Source organism: Pipistrellus kuhlii, unplaced genomic scaffold (assembly GCF_014108245.1).
Source record: "Pipistrellus kuhlii isolate mPipKuh1 unplaced genomic scaffold, mPipKuh1.p scaffold_m20_p_2, whole genome shotgun sequence".
NCBI lineage: Eukaryota > Metazoa > Chordata > Mammalia > Chiroptera > Vespertilionidae > Pipistrellus > Pipistrellus kuhlii.
Genome location: NW_023425515.1, coordinates 52,267,710 through 52,287,407, shown reverse-complemented (window position 1 = coordinate 52,287,407; position 19,698 = coordinate 52,267,710). Strand labels below are relative to the sequence as shown.

The following is a 19,698-nucleotide window of genomic DNA, read 5'->3' as shown; positions in this document are numbered from 1 at the left end:
AAATTTTATCTACTGATAAGTTATCTACTCTTTGCAGCCATAACAAAAAATCTGATGACTCACAATTTCAGAAACTAAGGAAGTACATCTTACCAATTAATGAGTTTCCAAAGTCAGAATAGCCAGTTCCTCACCCTACACCCGACCCTACACATAGTACAGTTGACCTGTCCACCTCGCCCGTTAAAAATATGCATGTCAGAGTTGCCCTTGAAAGCCCATATAAATGTTCTATAAGGTGTATTACATATGGTTTGTGTATTCAATCCTGTACAAACAGGTTAATGTATAAAGATGTAATTTATAATTTGCATACACTGAAAAGCAACTGAGACTGGAGGAAGAACACATTGCACATTTTCTCTGGGATATAAGGAATGCAAGCAGATAGCTCTCTTTAAGTTATCTTTTTCCCCCCTCCCCCCAACCCAGCCATATAATGGATTTTGCATAATTTAAATATGCATATGAGACTCCACGTTTCATATATACTTTAAGATTTTCCATAGTTATAAAGCACTGTCTCAACCATCTGCTTAAAAAAAACAACAACACACATAACTACCTCAATGGAGTATTCTTCACTTTCAACAATGTCTTTAAAATAAAGAAATCAATTTGCACAAATTTAAATACCTGAATAGACTAAATTCTTTCCTTCCAGAACTTCTCCCAGCAAAAGGCACTCTGCCTGCCATTCAAACATCTTTTTTACACCGAAACTGTGATATTTCTCCAGCACCGCTGTAGGAAGTCCCCAATTGGCCAACAGCAGCTTGTCTATTTGATCATCAGGAACTGTTTTCTTGCATTCCCCTTTTAGAAAAAAAAAAAATGTTAACTAAGAGTTGGATTTATGACCCCAGTAGTGAGCCCTCCACTGTCCTTGGGAATTCCTGCATTGGGATGAAGCTATATAACGAACACCTGCCATAAAGCACGTCCAATGTAAGGCTCTGTGGGGAGTACTGGGCACTTTTAGGAGCGAGCCCTCTACAGGTGACAAGATTTGTCTATCTATGAAGCTGTTTCTGTAAAGGCCGAAGGACCCAGAAAACACTTGGATGTTACTCCCACGCGGTCGCTGGAGATACGCTGGAAGCACGCCCTTGTCTGAACAGAGAGTGACCAGCCATGCCGGCCCCGAGTCACAAACCGAGAAGATAAGACTAGAGACCCAGTAGATCGTGCAAACAAGCAAGCTGCTCGCAGGGCGGACACCTCCCTACACAGAGCGCGGCTGACCTGTCCCCCTCGCCCCTGTCCCAGGGGGCCGGGGCGTACCTGGTGCCGCGGCCACGGGGCGGCCCCCGTCCTTCCAGCTGCGCCCCAGGCCGGCGGGCGGGCTCAGCACCGGCCCCGAGGGCAGCAGGCGGCTGTCACTGCCGTCGGCGCTGCTCCCCAGGGAGTCCGAGTCCGAACGCCGCCGTTTCCCACCCCGGCGCGGGAGACTCATCGCGAACTCCGCTCGGCCGTTCAGGGACAGCCGCCCTGCCAGCGTCCTCCCCTCCGGGAGAAAGCCGGCCCAGTGACAGGTGAGCCTGTCATCTTCCCGCCGCGTCTTCAAACTCGGCCTCCGGGCCCGCCCCGGAACCACAGAGTTCTCAGGAAGGAGAGTCACCGGGGGACCATAGAGTCGCGGGGAGGGAGCGGCGCTCGCTGGAGCCTCAGACCTCCCGCCGCCGTGATTGGCTGGTGTGGGTTAGAAGAGGCGGGGGAAAGACTTCGCCTAAGTCATCTGCATGTATAATCAGATGGCTAAACATTACGTTTTCGTCCATTCCTATTGAATAGCAAGGTTTACTTATTTCATAGAATGAGCTGCCCATCATAGGTAGGCCAAGGGAAGTAAGTCCTCTTAACAAATTGGTATATATATTTTTATTTTTATTTTTTAAAATATATTTTATTGATTTTTTACGGAGAGGAAGAGAGAGGAATAGAGAGTTAGAAATGGCTATGAGAGAGAAACATCTATCAGCTGCCTCTTGCACACCCCCTACTGGGGATATGCCCGCAACCAAGGTACACGTCCTTGATGGGAATGGAACCTGGGTCCTTACAGTCTGCAGGCGGACGCTCTATCCACTGAGCCAAACCGGTTTGGGCGGTATACATATTTTTAAATCATTAAACATTATGTGTGCAAACCATACAAATAAAACCTACGATTTCTAATGGTGTGGAATTTGCTCATCTCTCCTAGCGTATGATAGCAGGGCAGGGGCTATTTCTTTATCTTTCTTTTTATTTCTGTACACAATGCCACTGTATCCATCGCACACTGGTTCAACGTGATGGGGAGTTGAGGACTGTTGGCCAATAAACCCCTTAGAGGGCTGTATGAACGCTGCAAGTGTGGACGAAAGGGACTACATGCTGACCTGACAAGCTCAGCCTGCACAGCGGTCTTGCAAACTCGGAGACCTAAGGGAACCACAAAGGATGGTCTGAAATTAAACTTTAACTAGCAGTTATGATGTGTAGTCACCTCCTAGGCTGGTATCTTCAATAACAAGATCAACCTTTACCTTAACTGAGCCTATCTGTCTTTTTGCATCTATGATAACATACCTTTCCTTGAAATGTCTAGATAACTTGTAACTTTCCTTTTTCTGGAGTCCCTGGGGCACAACCAAAGGGGGTGGGAGCCAGGACAAATACCACAAATTCCTTCATTATCATGTTAATTGTTCCTGCACCCACCTAAGTATGTGTCATTTTACTTTTTTATCCAATCCCAGCCCCTCCTCCACCCACCCCCGCCACACTTTGCTTTATCCCACCTCCTTAATCTATCACCAATGAATTTTATTTAATCCACCTATGTCCCTCCTTTGATTGCAATGTATAAATACAAATGTAACCTGCCATTCTTGCCATTCTCCGGAGCATTATCTCAATTCCTTGAGGTTCTGCTTCCCAACATGTGTCAACAGTTTGACTCAAATAAACTCACAAAAATTCTTTACAGGTTTCAATGGTTTTTTTACATTAACACTAGGAAAGGACCTGCGTGTGCCTTAATGTTCATTGAGATCCAAGAGTTTGTTAATGGATTCTACCTTGCCACCTATTGGCAAAGGTAGAATCAAATGAGCTCTGGATGTAAATTGCTGCCGGCTCATTACCTAGTTGCAAAATTGGTTTCACCAAGCAAACCTAAGCAGACAAAATATAGCACATCTCAAAAGGGCCAGTCCAACAAATAAGACTCTAAAACAAGACTGCGAAATACCACTTGAGTGTCAATTCTCCTGTGAAAAAATACCCTATTAAAATAATTTATTTATTCATTTACTTTTGCCCAGCCGGGTACTCAGTTGATTTCAGCATTGTCCCCATAGGACAAGGTTGAGATTCCATCTCTGGTCAGGGCACATATAAGAAGCAACTACTGAATACATAAATAAGTCTCGCTTCTCTTACTCAAATCAATAAATAAAAATTTAAAATTTTTTAAAATAATTTTTAATGGCAATATTCTAAAATTCCACAAGATGGGGATGTTACTCCATAAAGTAAAGATTTTCCCTAGTTACCTTTTATACATTCATTCACTTAACTATTTATTGACTATCTACTGTGTCCTGGGCACTGTGTGTATGGCAGGGAAATGGTATGATATGGCTCCTGCTCTCAAAGAGAAAGAGCCTAGAGGAGATAGGCATTTTTTTTTTTTTTTGTGAGGATAATTTTTATTTATTTATTTATTTATTTTAAATCAATCTTTATTGTTCAAATTATTACAAAGGTTCCTCATTTCTTCCCGCCTCCACCAGGTTCCCACCCCCCCCTCCGCCCCCTCCCCATCCCCCATTGTCCTCATCCATAGGTGCAGTTTATGTTCAGTCTCTTCCTCCTTCCCTTTCCACGATAGTAAATCCCTTTTCAGATAGTAAATCAGTTACTTAGCATTTTCTCATATCAATAATACCTTCACATGCCCAATGATACATTTCACACAAAAGACATTTCCAAATATGTCAACCAGCCTCATCCAGGCCCCACCCAAGGCACTCACAGATCAACACCCCAGCCCTATATTAACTCAACACATCCAGAACTAGGCCTTCATCACTTGATTCAGCAGACCCTCAAGTTCCCACAAAAGTTTCCAGCCATGTCTGAGAGGCTGCCGTGGGGCAGGGGCAGGCGAGGAGCGAGCTGTTCCGGGCCTGGCTGCTCCTGGCCTGGCCTCTGTTGCTCTGGTTTGTTCCACAACCAGCTGCGCTGGGTCTGGTCACTGCCGCTCCCGACCTAGTTGCTCTGGACTTGGCTGCTGCTGCTCCGGGCCTGGCCGCACCCGACCCGGCTGCTCCGGGCCCGGCTGCTCCAGGCCCGGCCGCTCCGGGCCTGGCCGCTCCCAGCCCGGCAGCTGCTGCTCCGGGCCTGGCCACACCCGACCCGGCAGCTCCCAGCCTGGCAGCTGCTGCTCCGGGCCTGACCGCACCCGACCCGGCTGCTCTGGGCCCGGCTGCCTCGGGCCCGGCCACTCTGAGTCTGGCCACTTCCAGCCTGGATGCTCCGGGCTTGGCTACTGCTGTTCTGGGCCTGGCTGCCCCCAACCCAGCTGCTCTGGGCCCGGCTTCTCCGGGCCCGGCCACTCCGGGTCTGGGTGTTCCTGGACTGGCCACCCTGGGCTTGGCTGCCTCCGCCTCAGGCCTGGCTGCCACTGCCCCAGGTCTGGCTGCTCCAGTGCTGGCTATTGTTGCTCTGGTTCTGGCTGCTGCTGCTCTGGGGCCTGGCCGTTGCTGCTCCGGGCCCGATTACCACTTCCTTGTGTCTGGGCACTCTAGGCCTGGCCACCTCTGTTCCAACATTCTGTCCTTTTTTTTTTTTTTTTTTTAAACGCTTATATGTTGCAATGTTGGCTGGTGAGTTGAGTTCTAACTTAGTCTTTGATTTTTCAAGTTCTTCTTTGTATTCTTTCTTAAGTAATTTTACTATCTTTTGCTCTCACTTGATGTCTTCACATTGAGAATTCTTTGGTTTCTTCCTCCTTGTCCTGGGAGCTCAGCAGGTTGGCCTGTGGCACCCCTTTGTTCTCCGAGGGCTCCTGCACTGCTCCAGCCTGTTGCCGGGGTCGGCACCGCCCAGGAAGCAGCCCAAGGCCTTGGCTCCATTGCCCCTGCTCAGAGGTCGAGGGCTCAGGGGTGCCCCCCTTCCTGGGGACCCTGTAGCCCGGCTCCCTGCCGGCGCCCGGCTGGCCGGTGTCCAGCAGGGGCTCCTGCTCCCTGTCGCATTCCACCAGTCTGGAGCTTTTTTTTCTCTTTCCCGCTAGGGGAGTCTAGGATCAGAGTCAACCGACTATGCTCTGCGCGCAGTGTGCACGACTCTGGGCTCCGCTTTTCGCCACTCCCCTGGGATTCCGACTCACAGCCCCGTCTCCCCCTGCTCGAGCCTGGGTCCCCAGGGTCTGGTCCAGGACTGGGGTTCAGAGCAGTCATAACTGGGGCCCAACACAGCTGGGGCTCCCGTTTCCTTCCCTCCAGGGCAATCCTGCATCAGAGTCAACATTCCTTCCCTTGCAAGCAATGTGCGGGACTCCGGGGGCTCGGCCTTTAGCCGCTCTCGCAGGACTCCACCTCACAGCCCCGTCTCCCTCTACTTGAGCCTGGGTCCCCAGGGATTGGCACAGAACTGGGGTTCAGAGCAGTCCGGACTGAGGCTCGGTGCTGCTGGAGGCCCTGTTCCTTCCGGCTAGGGTAATCCAGCATCAGAGTCAACATTCAGTCCTCTGCACACAATGTGCGCGAGACTCCGGGGGCCCTGCTTTTCGCTGCTCACCTGGGATTCCGCCTCACAGCCCCCTCTCCCCTTGCTGGAGCCTGGGTCCCCAGGGTCTGGCCCATAACTTGGGGCTCAGCACTGCCGGTTTGGGGGTTCAGCCCAGGCTGGGGGTTCTATTTCCTTCCTGCTAGGGAACGCCGGGCAGCACCCAGCCCTCTCCTCCTCTCCGGCTGCGACCTCTCCGCGCGCGCGTGCGAGCGCGCAGCATGTCTCCGTACCTTAGGCTTTTTTTCAGCTCCTCTGATTTTCCTTCTGGTTTTCTCTTTCCTTCTTGTTGTAGAATTTTCAGTCAGTCGACTACCTGTGGCTCTGGGCGATGTCCACTCTACATTTTAGTTGTATTCCATTGAAATTGTTGTGTGCTGCTGCGGTTAGGTGTCTACCCGAGCAGCCATCTTGGATTCCTCTAGGAGATAGGCATTAAACTAATTAATTAATTTCTTTATTTTTTAATAATTAAAAAAATCTTTTTTGAGAATTAGTTTGTTGTTCCACTTATTTACACTTTCAGTGGTTGCCTTTTTTGTTTTGTTCACCCTCTTTTCAATTGATTTTTAAAGAGAGTGGGAGGAGGATAAATAAGAGAGAGAAACATTAATGTGAGAGAGATACATGGATGTGTTGCCTCCCACACCCCAACCAGGGAGAGGATCCGGGATCAAACCTACAACCCAGGTATTGCCCTTGACTGAAGTCCAACCAGGGACCGTTCAGTCTGCGGGCTAATGCTCTAACCACTGAGCAAAACCGGCCAGGTAGCGGTTAGTTTCTTGTTTGTGGCACGATTTAAGATCAAACGCACACCTTTGGTGTATCCGGAAGACTCCCTAACCAACTGCGCTACCTGGAAAAGACTTAATTTAAATTGTACTAATGTTTAGGCAGAAATGAACAGTGCAATCATAGAAATCAAGGAATTCTAATTTAGATTGTAACCGTGGAAAACTTTCTTAGATGCAGTACAGCATGGGGTCAATGCATTCCAGAGTCTATCAGTCCAGTTTGAAGACTTCCTAGGTGTGTGATCTTGGGCAACATGCTCCTTTGTGCTTCCTTTTCTTCTTCTATACAATGAGGATCATAATAGTAACAACCTATTTGCTTATTGTGAGCATTAAATAAGTCAATATATATATATATATATATATATATATATATATATATATTTATATATATATATACACACACACACACACACACACACACACACACACCGTATTTTCCGGCGTATAAGACGACCCCCTCATTTTTACAGTTAAAACATAGGTTTAGGCCTATATTCGCTGTGTAAGACTACCCCCCACTTCAAAGAAAAGACTTACTTTGCCGTCAAGATCTGCAGGTAATTTTTGTGCAATTTTGGTCTTTTGCCCCTGATTTTCGGTTGACTTTTTTTCGTTTCAAAAGTCGTCTTATACGCCAGAAAATACGGGGTGTGTGTGTGTGTGTGTGTGTGTGTATAGTGCTTCGAACTCTGACCATCACACAATAAGTACTATTCAAAGAAAATTATATTGAAATGTTCTAATATTGCTTTCAGAGAGGAAAGGAGTGATGTAAACATCAATGATAAGAGAGAATCACTGATCGGCTGCCTCCTGCACACCCCCTACTAGCAGCCCCTCACTGAGGATTGAGCCCCCAACTTGGGCATGTACCCTGACTGGGAATTGAACCGTTTGTAGGGTAAGGTGACCAGATTTTAACATTGGTAAAACGGGACACCATTGACCGGGAGGGGGAGGGGAAAGAGAGGGTTCTTCATTAAAAATTTGGTCTATATGGAGCAACAAAAATTTTCATAGAAAGCAAAAATAGTATTATATTTTTTTAAAATTTCAACATAAGTACAATTTACAAATATAATAATTTTTTTTAAATTATGTATAGTTGTAAATGTCACTTTCAAGGCTGGCGCTGGACTTTTTGCCATCACTATAAAATATAAGTAATACGAGTACTGTCTGCTAAACTCAAGAAAATTTATGTATTTATGAAATAAATAAATACATTACTTACTTAAATTATCTAAATAGCTGATTTGTAATGACATTACTTGTTTAACTAGTTTACCAGCATGCAGTATGATGTGTATCATCTGAAAGACAGTTACAAAACGTTTTCATCATTGCCAATCCCCAAAAATGCCATTGTTCATTAAATCCAAACAATGGTGGTCGAATTCTAACAACTGATCAACAATTCGAACTTTGATAAGCAGTTCTCAATAATCAGTTCTCAACAATTATTTGTTACTATTAAAGTTTAACATTATAAAATTAACAAAAATAATATAAAACTCATATCCTGGCTAAATAGCTACATGGCCGCCGAAAATCGTATATTCCCTTCCCATTCTCACGCCATTCCTTGTTGTGCATTTTTTCCAAAAATCAGAACTTTTTTAAAACGCCGCGGGATGCAGGACAAATAGTTAAAAATCGGGACTGTCCCGCCAAAAGCGGGACGTCTGTCACCTTACCCTACTGGGTATTGAGCCCACAACCCAGGCATATGCCCTTGACTGGAATCAAACTCTGGACCCTTCAGTCCATAGGCCAACACTCTATCCACTTAGCAAAACCAGTTAGAGTGATTTTTTTTTTCATTTTAAAATATACTTTTTATTGTTGATAGTATTACAGGTATCTATCATTTCTCCTCTCTTTCCCCCCTCCTCCCAGCTTCTACTTACCCTCCTGGTGTGGGGGTAATCATTATCCTATTAAATATAAACATAAACTTAATCCAATTTTTAAATTCTCAATTGGATTTGTTTTAAAGAGATTCAACAACAGGCCAGTGTAAAAGTAAAATAAAGAGGTGATGGTATCAAAAGGATGAGGAGTCAGCTTAAAGGGTTGGTCAAAGGTAGGTAGTTTGAGCATAAAAAAAAAAGTGACTCTATTTCCAGCAAGTTATATTATTCTCTAAGCATATTTTTATTGAGTAAATAAATGACTGACTGAATGAATGAAGGGAGGGAGGAACATTAGGAGTGGGTCTGGGTGGAGCAAGGGTCTGATTGCATAAAGTTTTACATTTAAATGCATGGCATTTCACTACAAGAAGACACTAAAGGAACTGCATTTTCAGAGAGAGACCTCCAGCAGGCTTGAAAATGGGCACTCCGAAGGGACTCACTGGTAAGCAGGGCTGCTGGGATAGTGGTGCAGACTGAGGGGTTTAAGTGGTCAAAAAGGATTCAAAAGCTTAAAGGAGAGAGATTAAAGGGTTAGGGTTAGGGTTAGAAGATAATGTTAGGGATAGGGTTAGGGTTAGGAGACAGAGTTAGGATAAGAGGAGTTAGGGTTAGGGTTAGGAGATAGAGTTAGGGTAAGAGGAGTTAGGGTTAAGGTTAAGAGATAGAGTTAGGGTAAGGGATAAGAGTTAGGATTAGGAGTTAGGGTTAGGAATTTGGATTTTCTGGCAAACTGAAACTCAAGGGAGCCAGTTACCAGAGCGAACAGACTGGGTACCAAGAAAAATGAAATGGGCCGAAACCGGTTTGGCTCAGTGGATAGAGCGCCGGCCTGTGGACTTAAATCAGGTCCCAGGTTCGATTCTGGTCAAGGGCATGCACCTTGGTTGTGGGCATATCCCCAGTACAGGGTGTGCAAGAAGCAGCTGGTCGATGTTTTTCTCTCATTGATGTTTCTAATTCTCTATCCCTCTCTCTTCCTCTCTCTAAATATATATATATATTTAAATGAAGAGGTAACATTTCCTAGCAGAGACTGACTAAATCTCAGAACAGGGCGGAGAGCACTATGACATGGGGCTCTACCTCCTAGAGACAAGGCCTGGGATCTCAGTGGCTTGGATTCTAAGCCTGGCTGGAGGGAAGTCATGGGAGATTCATGGCTGTGGTTTCAGGAAGGTTTTGAGAAAAGGAGGTAGTGTCAGTGTAACCACTCCCTCTCCATCTCTGCTCTACGGAAACATGGAAGAAGTGCTGAAAACATACCTCATTCAGGTGCATGTAGCATGAGCAGTTGGAGGTTCAATTTAACTGCAACAGGTTTCCAGATGAAAGTCTCCAGAAGGAACTTGCCTTGGAACTATACCCACCGGAGTCAACAATAAAGGTCTGTGTGATCCCCTAAGATCTATTTGGTACCTCCATCCAAACCACATTCTATTCAGCCTAGAAATCCCCTCCATAGCACAATAATAATATCGCATTTATTGAGTACCTACCTAGTACTGAACTGTACTATAGAGCTCAAATAGAGAAAGGGCTCTCATATTCCTCACTTAGAGGCTTCCCAAGCAAAACTCTGCAATCTGTTTGTTCACAAAACTATCAACAAGTAAATAACTGCTCCCAACTTCTGAGTTTGCTATGCCCTCCCTCCCCCAATTTTCAGAGTATTGTTTTCTGTAGAGGCCTTCTAAATAATCCTTAAAAGTCCTTTAGTTCAAATCCCCTACATCCTCCTAGATCCCTCAACCAGCTTCTCTTCTCTAGACTTCAGGACCCTTTCTTTGAAGCCCCAACACCACCTCTGAACATACCCACCTTTCTTTCCCTTTTCCTTCTCTGGGGTCCCAGCCCTGATCCCTCACTGTTCCCCTTACTGGCCCCACTCATGTCCATATCTGCTCTCTCAGAAGTCAGTGTCATGGTGACTTGGAGAAGATGTGAGGGTTATAAGCTGGCCTTTCTCACCCTTGAGAATTTTCAAGCTCCTCCATTAACAGACTGAAATTTCTTCTGTTCCCCAACTTTCAGACTTGGTTCAGAAACCAATGAGTCAAATCAAGGAAGCAGCAACAGCAGAAGCAGCTATCACTAAAGCAACCAAGTCAGATTCTTCTAGCCAAGAATGTGCCCACCGCACCCACAACAGCAACCAGTCCTTATTATTTTCCCCCTGTAGTCTCTGATTCCCATAGCTCTCTTCCACCTCAGCCCATAGACCCTTCCAATTTGGCATGGGACCCTGTCATCACCGAGAGTCCCACAAGTGATGTCCAAATGCAAGACCCTCAGCTGGAGAGGCTGGAGCCCTCAGTTCCTGCTTTGTTCCCTGATACCTATTCCATAGAGCAAATCCTGGAACTGTACAGCTTTCCTGATGATATCAGTATCTCACCCACAGGCCCCAGCTAGAAGAAAAGGGTTTTTAGCATCTTTGCTAATGCAGCTTTAGGTCTGCTGTTTGGGCAAACCTCATCCAGTATGACAAGCTGAGGCCATTCAGCCTGCAGTCTCAAAAACAGCCTGGAATTCCAGAATCCCTCCAGGATAGTGAACTTTGGATTTCTCTGACCAAAGTACTAATAAATACCAGATTGTACAGAAAAATGATCTTCTTATATCTTTGTACATGCTTCTCTTCTTTCCTTTGCTTGCTTCTTTACCCAGATATCTGGGTCTATATCATTGATTTCCGTAGAAATGTAAAAATGAATTTTTTTCTGACATTTTGCTGCCTATGGTGGTCTAGTTTCTTTCTTTCTTTCTTTCTTTCTTTCTTTCTTTCTTTCTTTCTTTCTTTCTTTTCTTTTCTTTTTCTTTTTCTTTCTTTCTTTTTTTTTTTTTTTTGCAGGTATCTGTCCAATTTCCCCAACAACATTCATTGAAGAGACTGTCTTGTCTCCATTGTATACTCTTGCCTTCTTTGTCAAATATTAATTGAGCATAATTGCTTGGGTTTGTTTCTTGGTTCTGTTCTGTTCCATTGGTCTATACCTCTGTTCTTGTGCCAGTTCTAGGCCATTTTGAGAACAATGGCTTGGTAATATAGCTTGATATCTGCTATTGTGATCCCTCCAACTTTGTTCTTCTTTCTCAGGATTGCTGTGTCTATGCGAGGTTGTTGTTGTTGTTTTTTTATTCCATATTTTTTGAGAATTTGTTCTAGGTCTGTGAAATATGCCATTGGTATTTTAATGGAGATTACATTGAATATATTGATTGCTTTGGGTATTATGGACATTTTAATGATGTTGATTCTACCAATCCATGAACATAGTATATTCTCCCACTTGTTTATATCTTCCTTTATCTATTTTTTTTCAATGTCCTATAGTTTTCTGAGTACAGGTCTTTTACCTCCTTAGTTAAGTTTATTCATAGGTATCTTAATTTTTTTGTTGCAATAGTAAATGGGATTGTTCTTTTAGTTTCTCTTTCTGTGAGTTCATTATCAGTGTATAAAAATGCTGCAGATATCTGGGTGTTAATTTTGTATCCTGCTACGTTGCCGAATTTATTTATTAAATCTAATAGTTTTTTTATGGAGTCTTTAGGGTTTTTTATGAATAATGACAGTTTTACTTATTTTCCAATTTGGATACCTTTTGTTTCTTCTTCTTGGCTAGCACTTCCAATACTACATGCTTCATAGCAATATGCTTACTGACATATCTCCTAGGACAATAGAAACTAAGGAGAAAATAAAAAGCTCCTGCACAGAAAAAGGATTATCAACAAAATAATAAGAAAGCCCACTTCATGGAAGAACTTATTTGCCAATATGACATCTAATAGGGGTTTTTATCTCTAAATTTTATAGGGAACTCATACAACTTAACAAAAGGAAGATAATCCAATAAAAAAAAAATAGACAAAGGACCTACATAGACACTTCTCAAAAGTGGACATCAGAAAGCCAAGAGACATATGAAACCATGCTCAAAGTCACTAATCATCCGAGATATGCAAATCAAAACCACAATGCGGTACCATCTTACATCTGTTAGAATGGCTATCATCAACAAATGCTGTGGAGAAAAATTTGCTGGTGGGAATGCAGACTGGTGAAGCCACTGTGGAAAACAGTGTGGACTTTCCTCAAAAAATTAAAAATGGTAACTCCCATTTGACCCAGTGATCCTATTTCTAGGAATGTATCCCAACAAAACAGAAAGACAAATCAGGAAGGATATATGCACCCCTATGTTCATAGCAGCACAATTTACAATAACTAAGATTTGGAAACAGCCTAAGTGCCCACCAGCAGATGAGTGGATTACAAAACAGTAGCACATCTATACAATGGTATACTATGTTGTTGTAAAAAAATAAACAACTCTTACCATCAGCAACAGCATGGATAGACCTGGAGATCGTTATGCTAAGTGAAATAAGCCAGTCAGGAAAGATAAATATCTCATGACCTCATTTCTTTGTGGAATATAATTAACAACATAAACTGATGAACAAAATCATAGAACAAAATCAGAGTCATAGAAACATCAAAGAGACCATCAAATCTCAGAGGGAAGGTAAGAGAAGGTAGGGGAAGGTAGGAGAGGATGGGTAAGAAATCAACCAAAGGACTGTATGCATGCATATAAACATAACCAATGGACACAGAGAGTAGGGGGTGAAGGCATGTGCAGGGGGATGGGAGCAGCCGGGTGGACAATGGGGGGGGGGGGGGGGGGGATGAAACATATATAATAATTTCAACAGTAAATAATTTAAATTTTTTAAAAATGAGTTTTTTCACTCTTATCAGCAAGACTCAGTTGGTTGAGTGTTGTTTTATGCCACCAGGAGGTCACTGGTTTGATTCCTAGCCCTGCTTGTGGTTATATCCCTGGGAAGTTGGGGGGTGCAGGAGGCAGCCAGTCGATGTTCCACTTTTACATTGATATTTCTCTCTCCCTCTTCCTTCCTTCTGCTCTAGGTATCAATAGAAATATATATTTTTTAAAAAACTAGTTTTTCCAAGTACAGTATAGCTCACTACTACAACTATCAATTCCGCAACTCTGCCTGGAAAGAGGCCTTCTTAGTTCCTTATATGGCCAATTAGACCCTAAACACCTTCTTCCAAAAACTATCTTGGGCCAAAACCAGTTTAGCTCAATGGAAAGAGCCTCAGTCTGTGGACTGAAGGGTCCCAGGTTCAATTCCGGTCAAGGGTATGTACAATACATTGGTTGCGGTCACATCCCTGGTAGGGAATGTGCAGGAGGCAGCTGGTCAATGTTTTTCTCTCATCGATGTTTCTAGCTCTCTATTCCTCTCTCTTCCTCTCTGTAAAAAATCAATAAAATATAATAAATAAATAAATTAATAAATGTCAATGAAAACTGTCTTCAGGTGAGGATTGAACACATTTAAAAAAAACTATTTTGGACTTTTAAATGAGAGTCAGCAGCAAATAAATAAACAAACAAATAAATAGAATCAGCAGCCTTTTTATGGGAGCAGGTTATAAACTCATATTTTATTTCCAATCTTTATGTGTGGTATTTTCTAATTTAAAGGGTAGTTTTAGCCAAAATTTAAGGTCAAATAGCTATCATCATTAGTTTTAATTAAGTATGAGTCCATATGTAGTAATAACTGTAAAAACTGGCATAGGAAGAGCTAAAACAGATTTTAAAAAATATATATATATTTTATTGATTTTGTACAGAGAGGAAGGGAGAGAGATAGAGAGCTAGAAACATCGATGAGAGAGAGTCATCGACCAGCTGCCTCTTGCACACCCCCCACTGGGGATATGCCCGCAACCAAGGCACATGCCCTTCACCGGAATCGAACCCGGAACCTTTCAGTCCCCAAGCCGCTTCATCCATTGAGCCAAACCGGTCTCGGCTAAAACAGATTTTTGAAGATGAGATTATCACCTATGAACACTGAAAATCAGTAGTCAAACGTTTAGACTAACATCTAAACAAATTTCCAGCTACATGATCAACCTATAAAATTAATAGCATTTCTCCTCAAAACCAGTCATTAAAAAACATAATAAAATAAGTATCTCTCCATTAAAAATACGAAGCATCTAGGATTAAAAAGTAAGACCTCTGTGGAGAAAACTTCAAAACTTGAATAAAGGATATAGGAATGTTTTAAATAAAAGCATTTGAGGTTATACAATAGTAAATTTAAAAGGACTGAAATTATATATAGCTTAGCTGGTGTGACTCAGTGGATGAGCATTGACCTATGAACCCAGGAGGTCATGATTCAATTCCCAATCAGGGCACATGCCCTGTTTTTGGGCTCAAACCCCAGTGTGCAGTGTGCAGGAGGCAGCCAAACAATAATTCTCTATCTTCATTGATGTTTCTATCTCCCTCTCCCTTCCTCTTTTTTTTTTTTAAATCAATCTTTATTGTTCATATTATTACAAAGGTTCCTCATTTCTTCCCCCCTCCACCAGGTTCCCACCCCACCCTCCACCCCCTCCCCACCCCCCATTGTCCTCATCTATAGGTGCACAGTTTATGTTCAGTCTCTTCCTCCCTCCCTTTCCCCGAGAATAGTCAGTCCACTCCCCTCCCATATCGCAGACTCTACTTCAATGAACAGCTATTATTGTTCATCAGGTTTTTCAATCTCCTTTTTTTGTTGTTGTTGTTTTGTTTTGTTTTGTTTTTGTTGTTTTTTTTAATTAATAAACTTTTACTCTTCTAAGAATAAATTTTAAAATCTAATAATTTTAAACCTTGTTTGGAATTGGATTACCTGTTCTGGGTGGGAAGGGCTTGTCATTCCCTTTCTCCATTAAAATTAAGATGTTAGCTTTAAAACCTCTTTTTGGCAAGAGACCTTAAACTTTCAGAACTTTAAATTTTTCAGATAGTAAATCAGTTACTTAGCATTTTCTCAAATAAATAATACCTCCACATGCCCAAGGATACACTTCACACAAAAGACATTTCCAAATAGATCAACCAACCTCATCCAGACCCCACACAAGGCACTTACAGATCAACACCCCAGCACTATACTAACTCAACACATCCAGATCTAAGCCTTCCTCACTTGATTCAGCAGACCCTCAAGTTCCCCCAAAAGTTTCCAGCCATGTCTGAGAGGCAGCCTTGGGGCGGGGGCAGGCGAGGAGTGAGCTGTTCTGGGCCTGGCTGCTCCGGGCCTGGCCGCACCCGACCCGGCTGCTTTGGGCCCAGTTGCTTCGGGCCTGGCAGCTCCTGACCTGGCTGCTCCGGGCTTGGCTGCTGCTGCTCCGGGCCTGGCCGCACCTGATCCAGCTGCTCTGGGCCCGGCTTCTCCGGGCCCAGCCGCTCTGGGCCTGGCCGCTCCCATCCTGACAGCTGCTGCTCTGGGCCTGGCTGCTCTCAACCCGGGTGCTCCAGGCCTGATCGCTCCCAACCTGGCTGCTCCAGCCTTGGTTGTTGCTGCTCTGGGCCTGGCAGCTTCTAACCTGGCTGCTCCGGGCTTGGCTGCTGCTGCTCCAGGCCTGACTGCTCCCAACCCAGCTGCTCCTGGCCTGGCCGCTCCTGACCTGGCTGGTCTGGGCTTGGTTGGTGCTGCTCCAGGCCTGACTGCTCCCAACCCAGCTGCTCTGGGCCCGGCTGCTCCGGGCCCTGCTGCTCCTGGCCTGGCCGCTCCCGACCTGGCTGCTCCGGGCTTGGTTGGTGCTGCTCTGGGCCTGGCTTCTCCCGTCCTGCCTGCTCCAAGCATGGTTGCTGCTGCTCTGGGCCTGGCTGCTCCCGATCTGGCTGCTCTGGGCCTGGCTGCCCCAGGCCCGGCCGCTCCGAGCCTGGCAGCTCCGAGCCTGGATGCTCCAGGCTCCATTCCTCTTTGAAATCAATTAAAAAGAAATTATCCTATATAATAAAAGCATAGTATGCAAATTGTCCTGTCGACAGGGAGGTATCTGGGAATTTGACCATGGCTGGTGAGGGAAGGGAGGAGGCCCTGGCTGGCAGCCAGCAGCCAGCAGCCAGCAGCCAGCAGCCACTAGGGACCCTACCAGTGCAAAAATTTCATACACTGGGCCTCTAGCATATAACATATTCTACAAACATAATGGAGTGAAATTAGAAATATCAGAAGAAAATTCATGAAATTCACAAATATATGAATATTAAAAAGCACACTCCTAAGTAATGAATGGGTAAAGAAGAAATCAGGAAAATTAGGAAATACTCAGATATGAGTGGAAACAGAAATACACATATCAAAACTTATGGAATTAGGTTAACTCAATGCTTAGAAAAAAATTTATAGCTGAAAAAGCCTATATTTCAAAAATAAAATATCTTAAATCAATAATCCTTTTTTAAACATAAAAGAAGCTGGCATAGTTATATTAATACCTGTCAAATTAAACCTTAAGACAAGACACTATTTTGGAAGTAAAAGTATATTAGACAAGGACAACAATTAACCTGAAAGTTACAATAATCCTGAATCTGTATACATTCAACAGCATATTCCAAAACATATAAAGTAAAAATAACAAATTTATTGGGAGAACAACAAATACATAATAAAATATTTTAATCTAACACTCAATAATTGATAGAGCAAATGGATAAAAATTAAATATGGATAGAATAGATTTTAACTACACAGTTAATAAGCTTGATCTAAAGAAGTATGCAAGAGAAGCGAAGATGGTGACACAGGTAAACACCTGAACTGCTCACACAACAACTTCAAAACTACAACTAAAAGACAAAACAGGCATCATCCAGAACCACAGGAAGGTTGGCTGAGTGGAAATTCTACAGCTAGAATGAAAGAGAAAAGCACACTGAGACTCTGAGGAGGTGTGGAAGTAAAGGCAGAGGTATGGAGGCACACACTTGGAGAGGGCTGGCAACTGAGTATGTGGCTGTCTTTTTCAAGCGGGAGGGAGATAAAAGCTCCCAACTGCTCTGAACTCCAGTTCTGGGTGAGACTTTGGGGACCCAGACTCATACGGGGAGAAATTGGACTGTCTGGCTTTGGGTGGAACTTGAGGGTGGTTTTCCTTAAGAGGTCCTTAGAGTGACTACCATGGGACACTGAGAACCAGGGGAGCTTCTTAGGGCAGGGCTGATGGAAAGCCATTGCTGTTTGCTCTGCTCTGAGACTCCACCCCACTCCAGCTGTATGCAGAGACTATTGCATATGAATGGCCTGGTCCTTTGAAATCTAAACTTACTTAACAAACTGCAGCTAAGTCAGTGATACCCAGAAAAAAAACAAAAGAAGGCCCAAGGCTTCACAGTAGCTTGCATTGCTTCACAGCTGGGCCTCATCTGGGCACCTCCAAAACCCAAACAAAGAAGAAGAATCTGCAGATCTCTCTCTAGCTCCTGTTGGGTGGCCTCAGGCAGAGGCTAAATTAGCACCTCCTTGGAGATCCAAGAGCCAGGGTACCCAGAGGTCAGAGTAGGACTCCTCAGATCCATAAGGGACACACTCAGGGGCAGACTCAGGGAGCACCAAAGCCCCACTGAAGCAAGTCTTGCCTCATAAGGGTGTCTCCAGCACAGAAGTTCTCACATCATAGACACAGATGATCCTCATAGCCAACTGGCCTGGAGTTCAATTCTTCCCACTGATACCAACAACAATCAAAGCTTAACTACAACAAGACTGTGCACACAGCCCACAATGGGGTACACCAAGAGTGTCCACCTAAGGTAACTGGGGAGGCTGAGCTACTGGGCCCTATAGGACACCTAGCACACAAAGCCACTCTATCAACTCAGGGAAGCAGCCAAAATGCAGAGACAGAAAAACAGGTCACAAATGAAAGAAATGGAGAAAAAGCAAACAACTGGATATAGAGTTCAAAACCATGGTTATAAGGTTTTTCAAGAATTTCCTAGAAAAGGCTGATAAATTTAGTGAGACCCTCGAGAATATGAAAAAGGACCAACTAGAACTTAAACATACATGGACTAAAATAAAAAAATAATATACAGAGATCCAACAGCAGACAAAATAATTGCAAGAATCAAGATAAACTTTTGAAATACAAAGAAGCAAAAAACACCCAACTGGAAAAGAAAAAAGAAAACAGAATCCAAAAATATGAAGATAGTGTAAGGAACCTCTGGAACAACTATAAGCGTACCAACATCTGAATTATTGGGGTGCCAGAGAAGAGAGAGCAAGATACTGAAAACCTATTTGAAGAAATAATGACTGAAAACTTTCCCCACCTGGTAAAAGAAATAGACTTACAAGTCCAGGAAGCACACAGAACCCCAAACAAAAGGAATCCAAAGAGAACCACACCAAGGCACATCATAATTAAAATGCCAAGAGCAAAAGACAAAGAGAGAATATTAAAATTAGCAAGAGAAAAACAGTTACCTACAAGGGAGCACCCATATGATTGTCAGCTGATTTCTCAACAGAAACTATGCAGGCCAAACAGGAATGGCAAGAAATATTCAAAGTGATGAATAGCAAGAACCTACAACCGAGAATACTCTACCCAGCAAAGCTATTATTCAGAATTGAAGGTCAGATAAAAAGCCTCACAAATAAGAAAAAGCTAAAGGAGTTCATCACACCAAACCAGTATTATATGAAATGCTGAAAGGTATTCTTTAAGAAGAGAAGGAAGAAGAAAAAGATAAAGATTAAAATTATGAACAACAAATACATATCTATCAACAAGTGAATTTAAAAATCAAGCAAATAAAAAAATCTGATGAACAGAATAAACTGGTGAATATAATAGAATCAGGGGCATAGAAAGGAGTGGAATGACAATTCTTGGGGTGAAAAGGGTGTGGGAGTGCAGGAAAGACTGGACAAAAATTGTGGATCTATGGATGAGGAGAGTGGGGTGGGTAAGGGCAGAGGGTGGGGTGAGAACTGGCTGGAGGGGAGCTACGGAGGGAAAAGGAGGAACAATTGTAATAATCTGAACAATAAAGATTAAATTTTTTAAAAGTCCACATCCTTTCATAATAAAGGCAACTCAACAAGTTCGAATAAACTATCAAACTCCTTCAACTTGATAAAAGCCATCTACAAAATATCAAGTAATATCATACTTAATTCAAAAGATTGAATGCTTTTTTCCTTTAGATTGGGAATACAAATTAGGGATGGCCACTCTCACCACTCTTGTTCAACACAGCGCTGGAAGTTCTAGGCAGAAAAGAAAATAAGGCCCAAGAAAGGTAATAAATGACATGACATCCAAAAAAAAAAAAAAATATATCTCTATTCAC

At 43.4% G+C, this 19,698-nt stretch overlaps 2 protein-coding genes across 4 annotated transcripts in view; one reads left to right on the top strand and one right to left on the bottom strand.

Moving 5' to 3' along the window:
* The window catches only part of POLQ (DNA polymerase theta), an 84,321-nt gene extending 82,733 nt beyond the window's left edge, over positions 1-1,588 (bottom strand). The window contains exons 1-2 of one of the 3 annotated variants that reach the window (XR_004989678.2): positions 1,285-1,588; positions 637-816 (exon numbers count right to left, since the gene is read on the bottom strand). Coding sequence is in view for 2 of the 3 variants with exons in the window: in XM_036448289.2 (XP_036304182.1) it covers positions 637-816; positions 1,285-1,456 (352 nt within the window). In the remaining variant the exon portion in view is untranslated. Of the gene's footprint in view, positions 1-636; positions 817-927; positions 1,044-1,284 lie in introns of those variants that run through there. The other 2 variants (XM_036448289.2, XM_045583958.1) reach the window with 2 other exon arrangements.
* Positions 1,589-10,549: 8,961 nt separating this feature from the next.
* On the top strand, positions 10,550-11,068 carry ARGFX (arginine-fifty homeobox; the record flags this gene model as incomplete). The annotated part of the gene is given in 1 exon segment (XM_036448316.1): positions 10,550-11,068. A coding segment is annotated over 1 exon segment (519 nt), but the record flags the coding sequence as incomplete, so codon positions are not given.
* Positions 11,069-19,698: the final 8,630 nt, after the last annotated feature.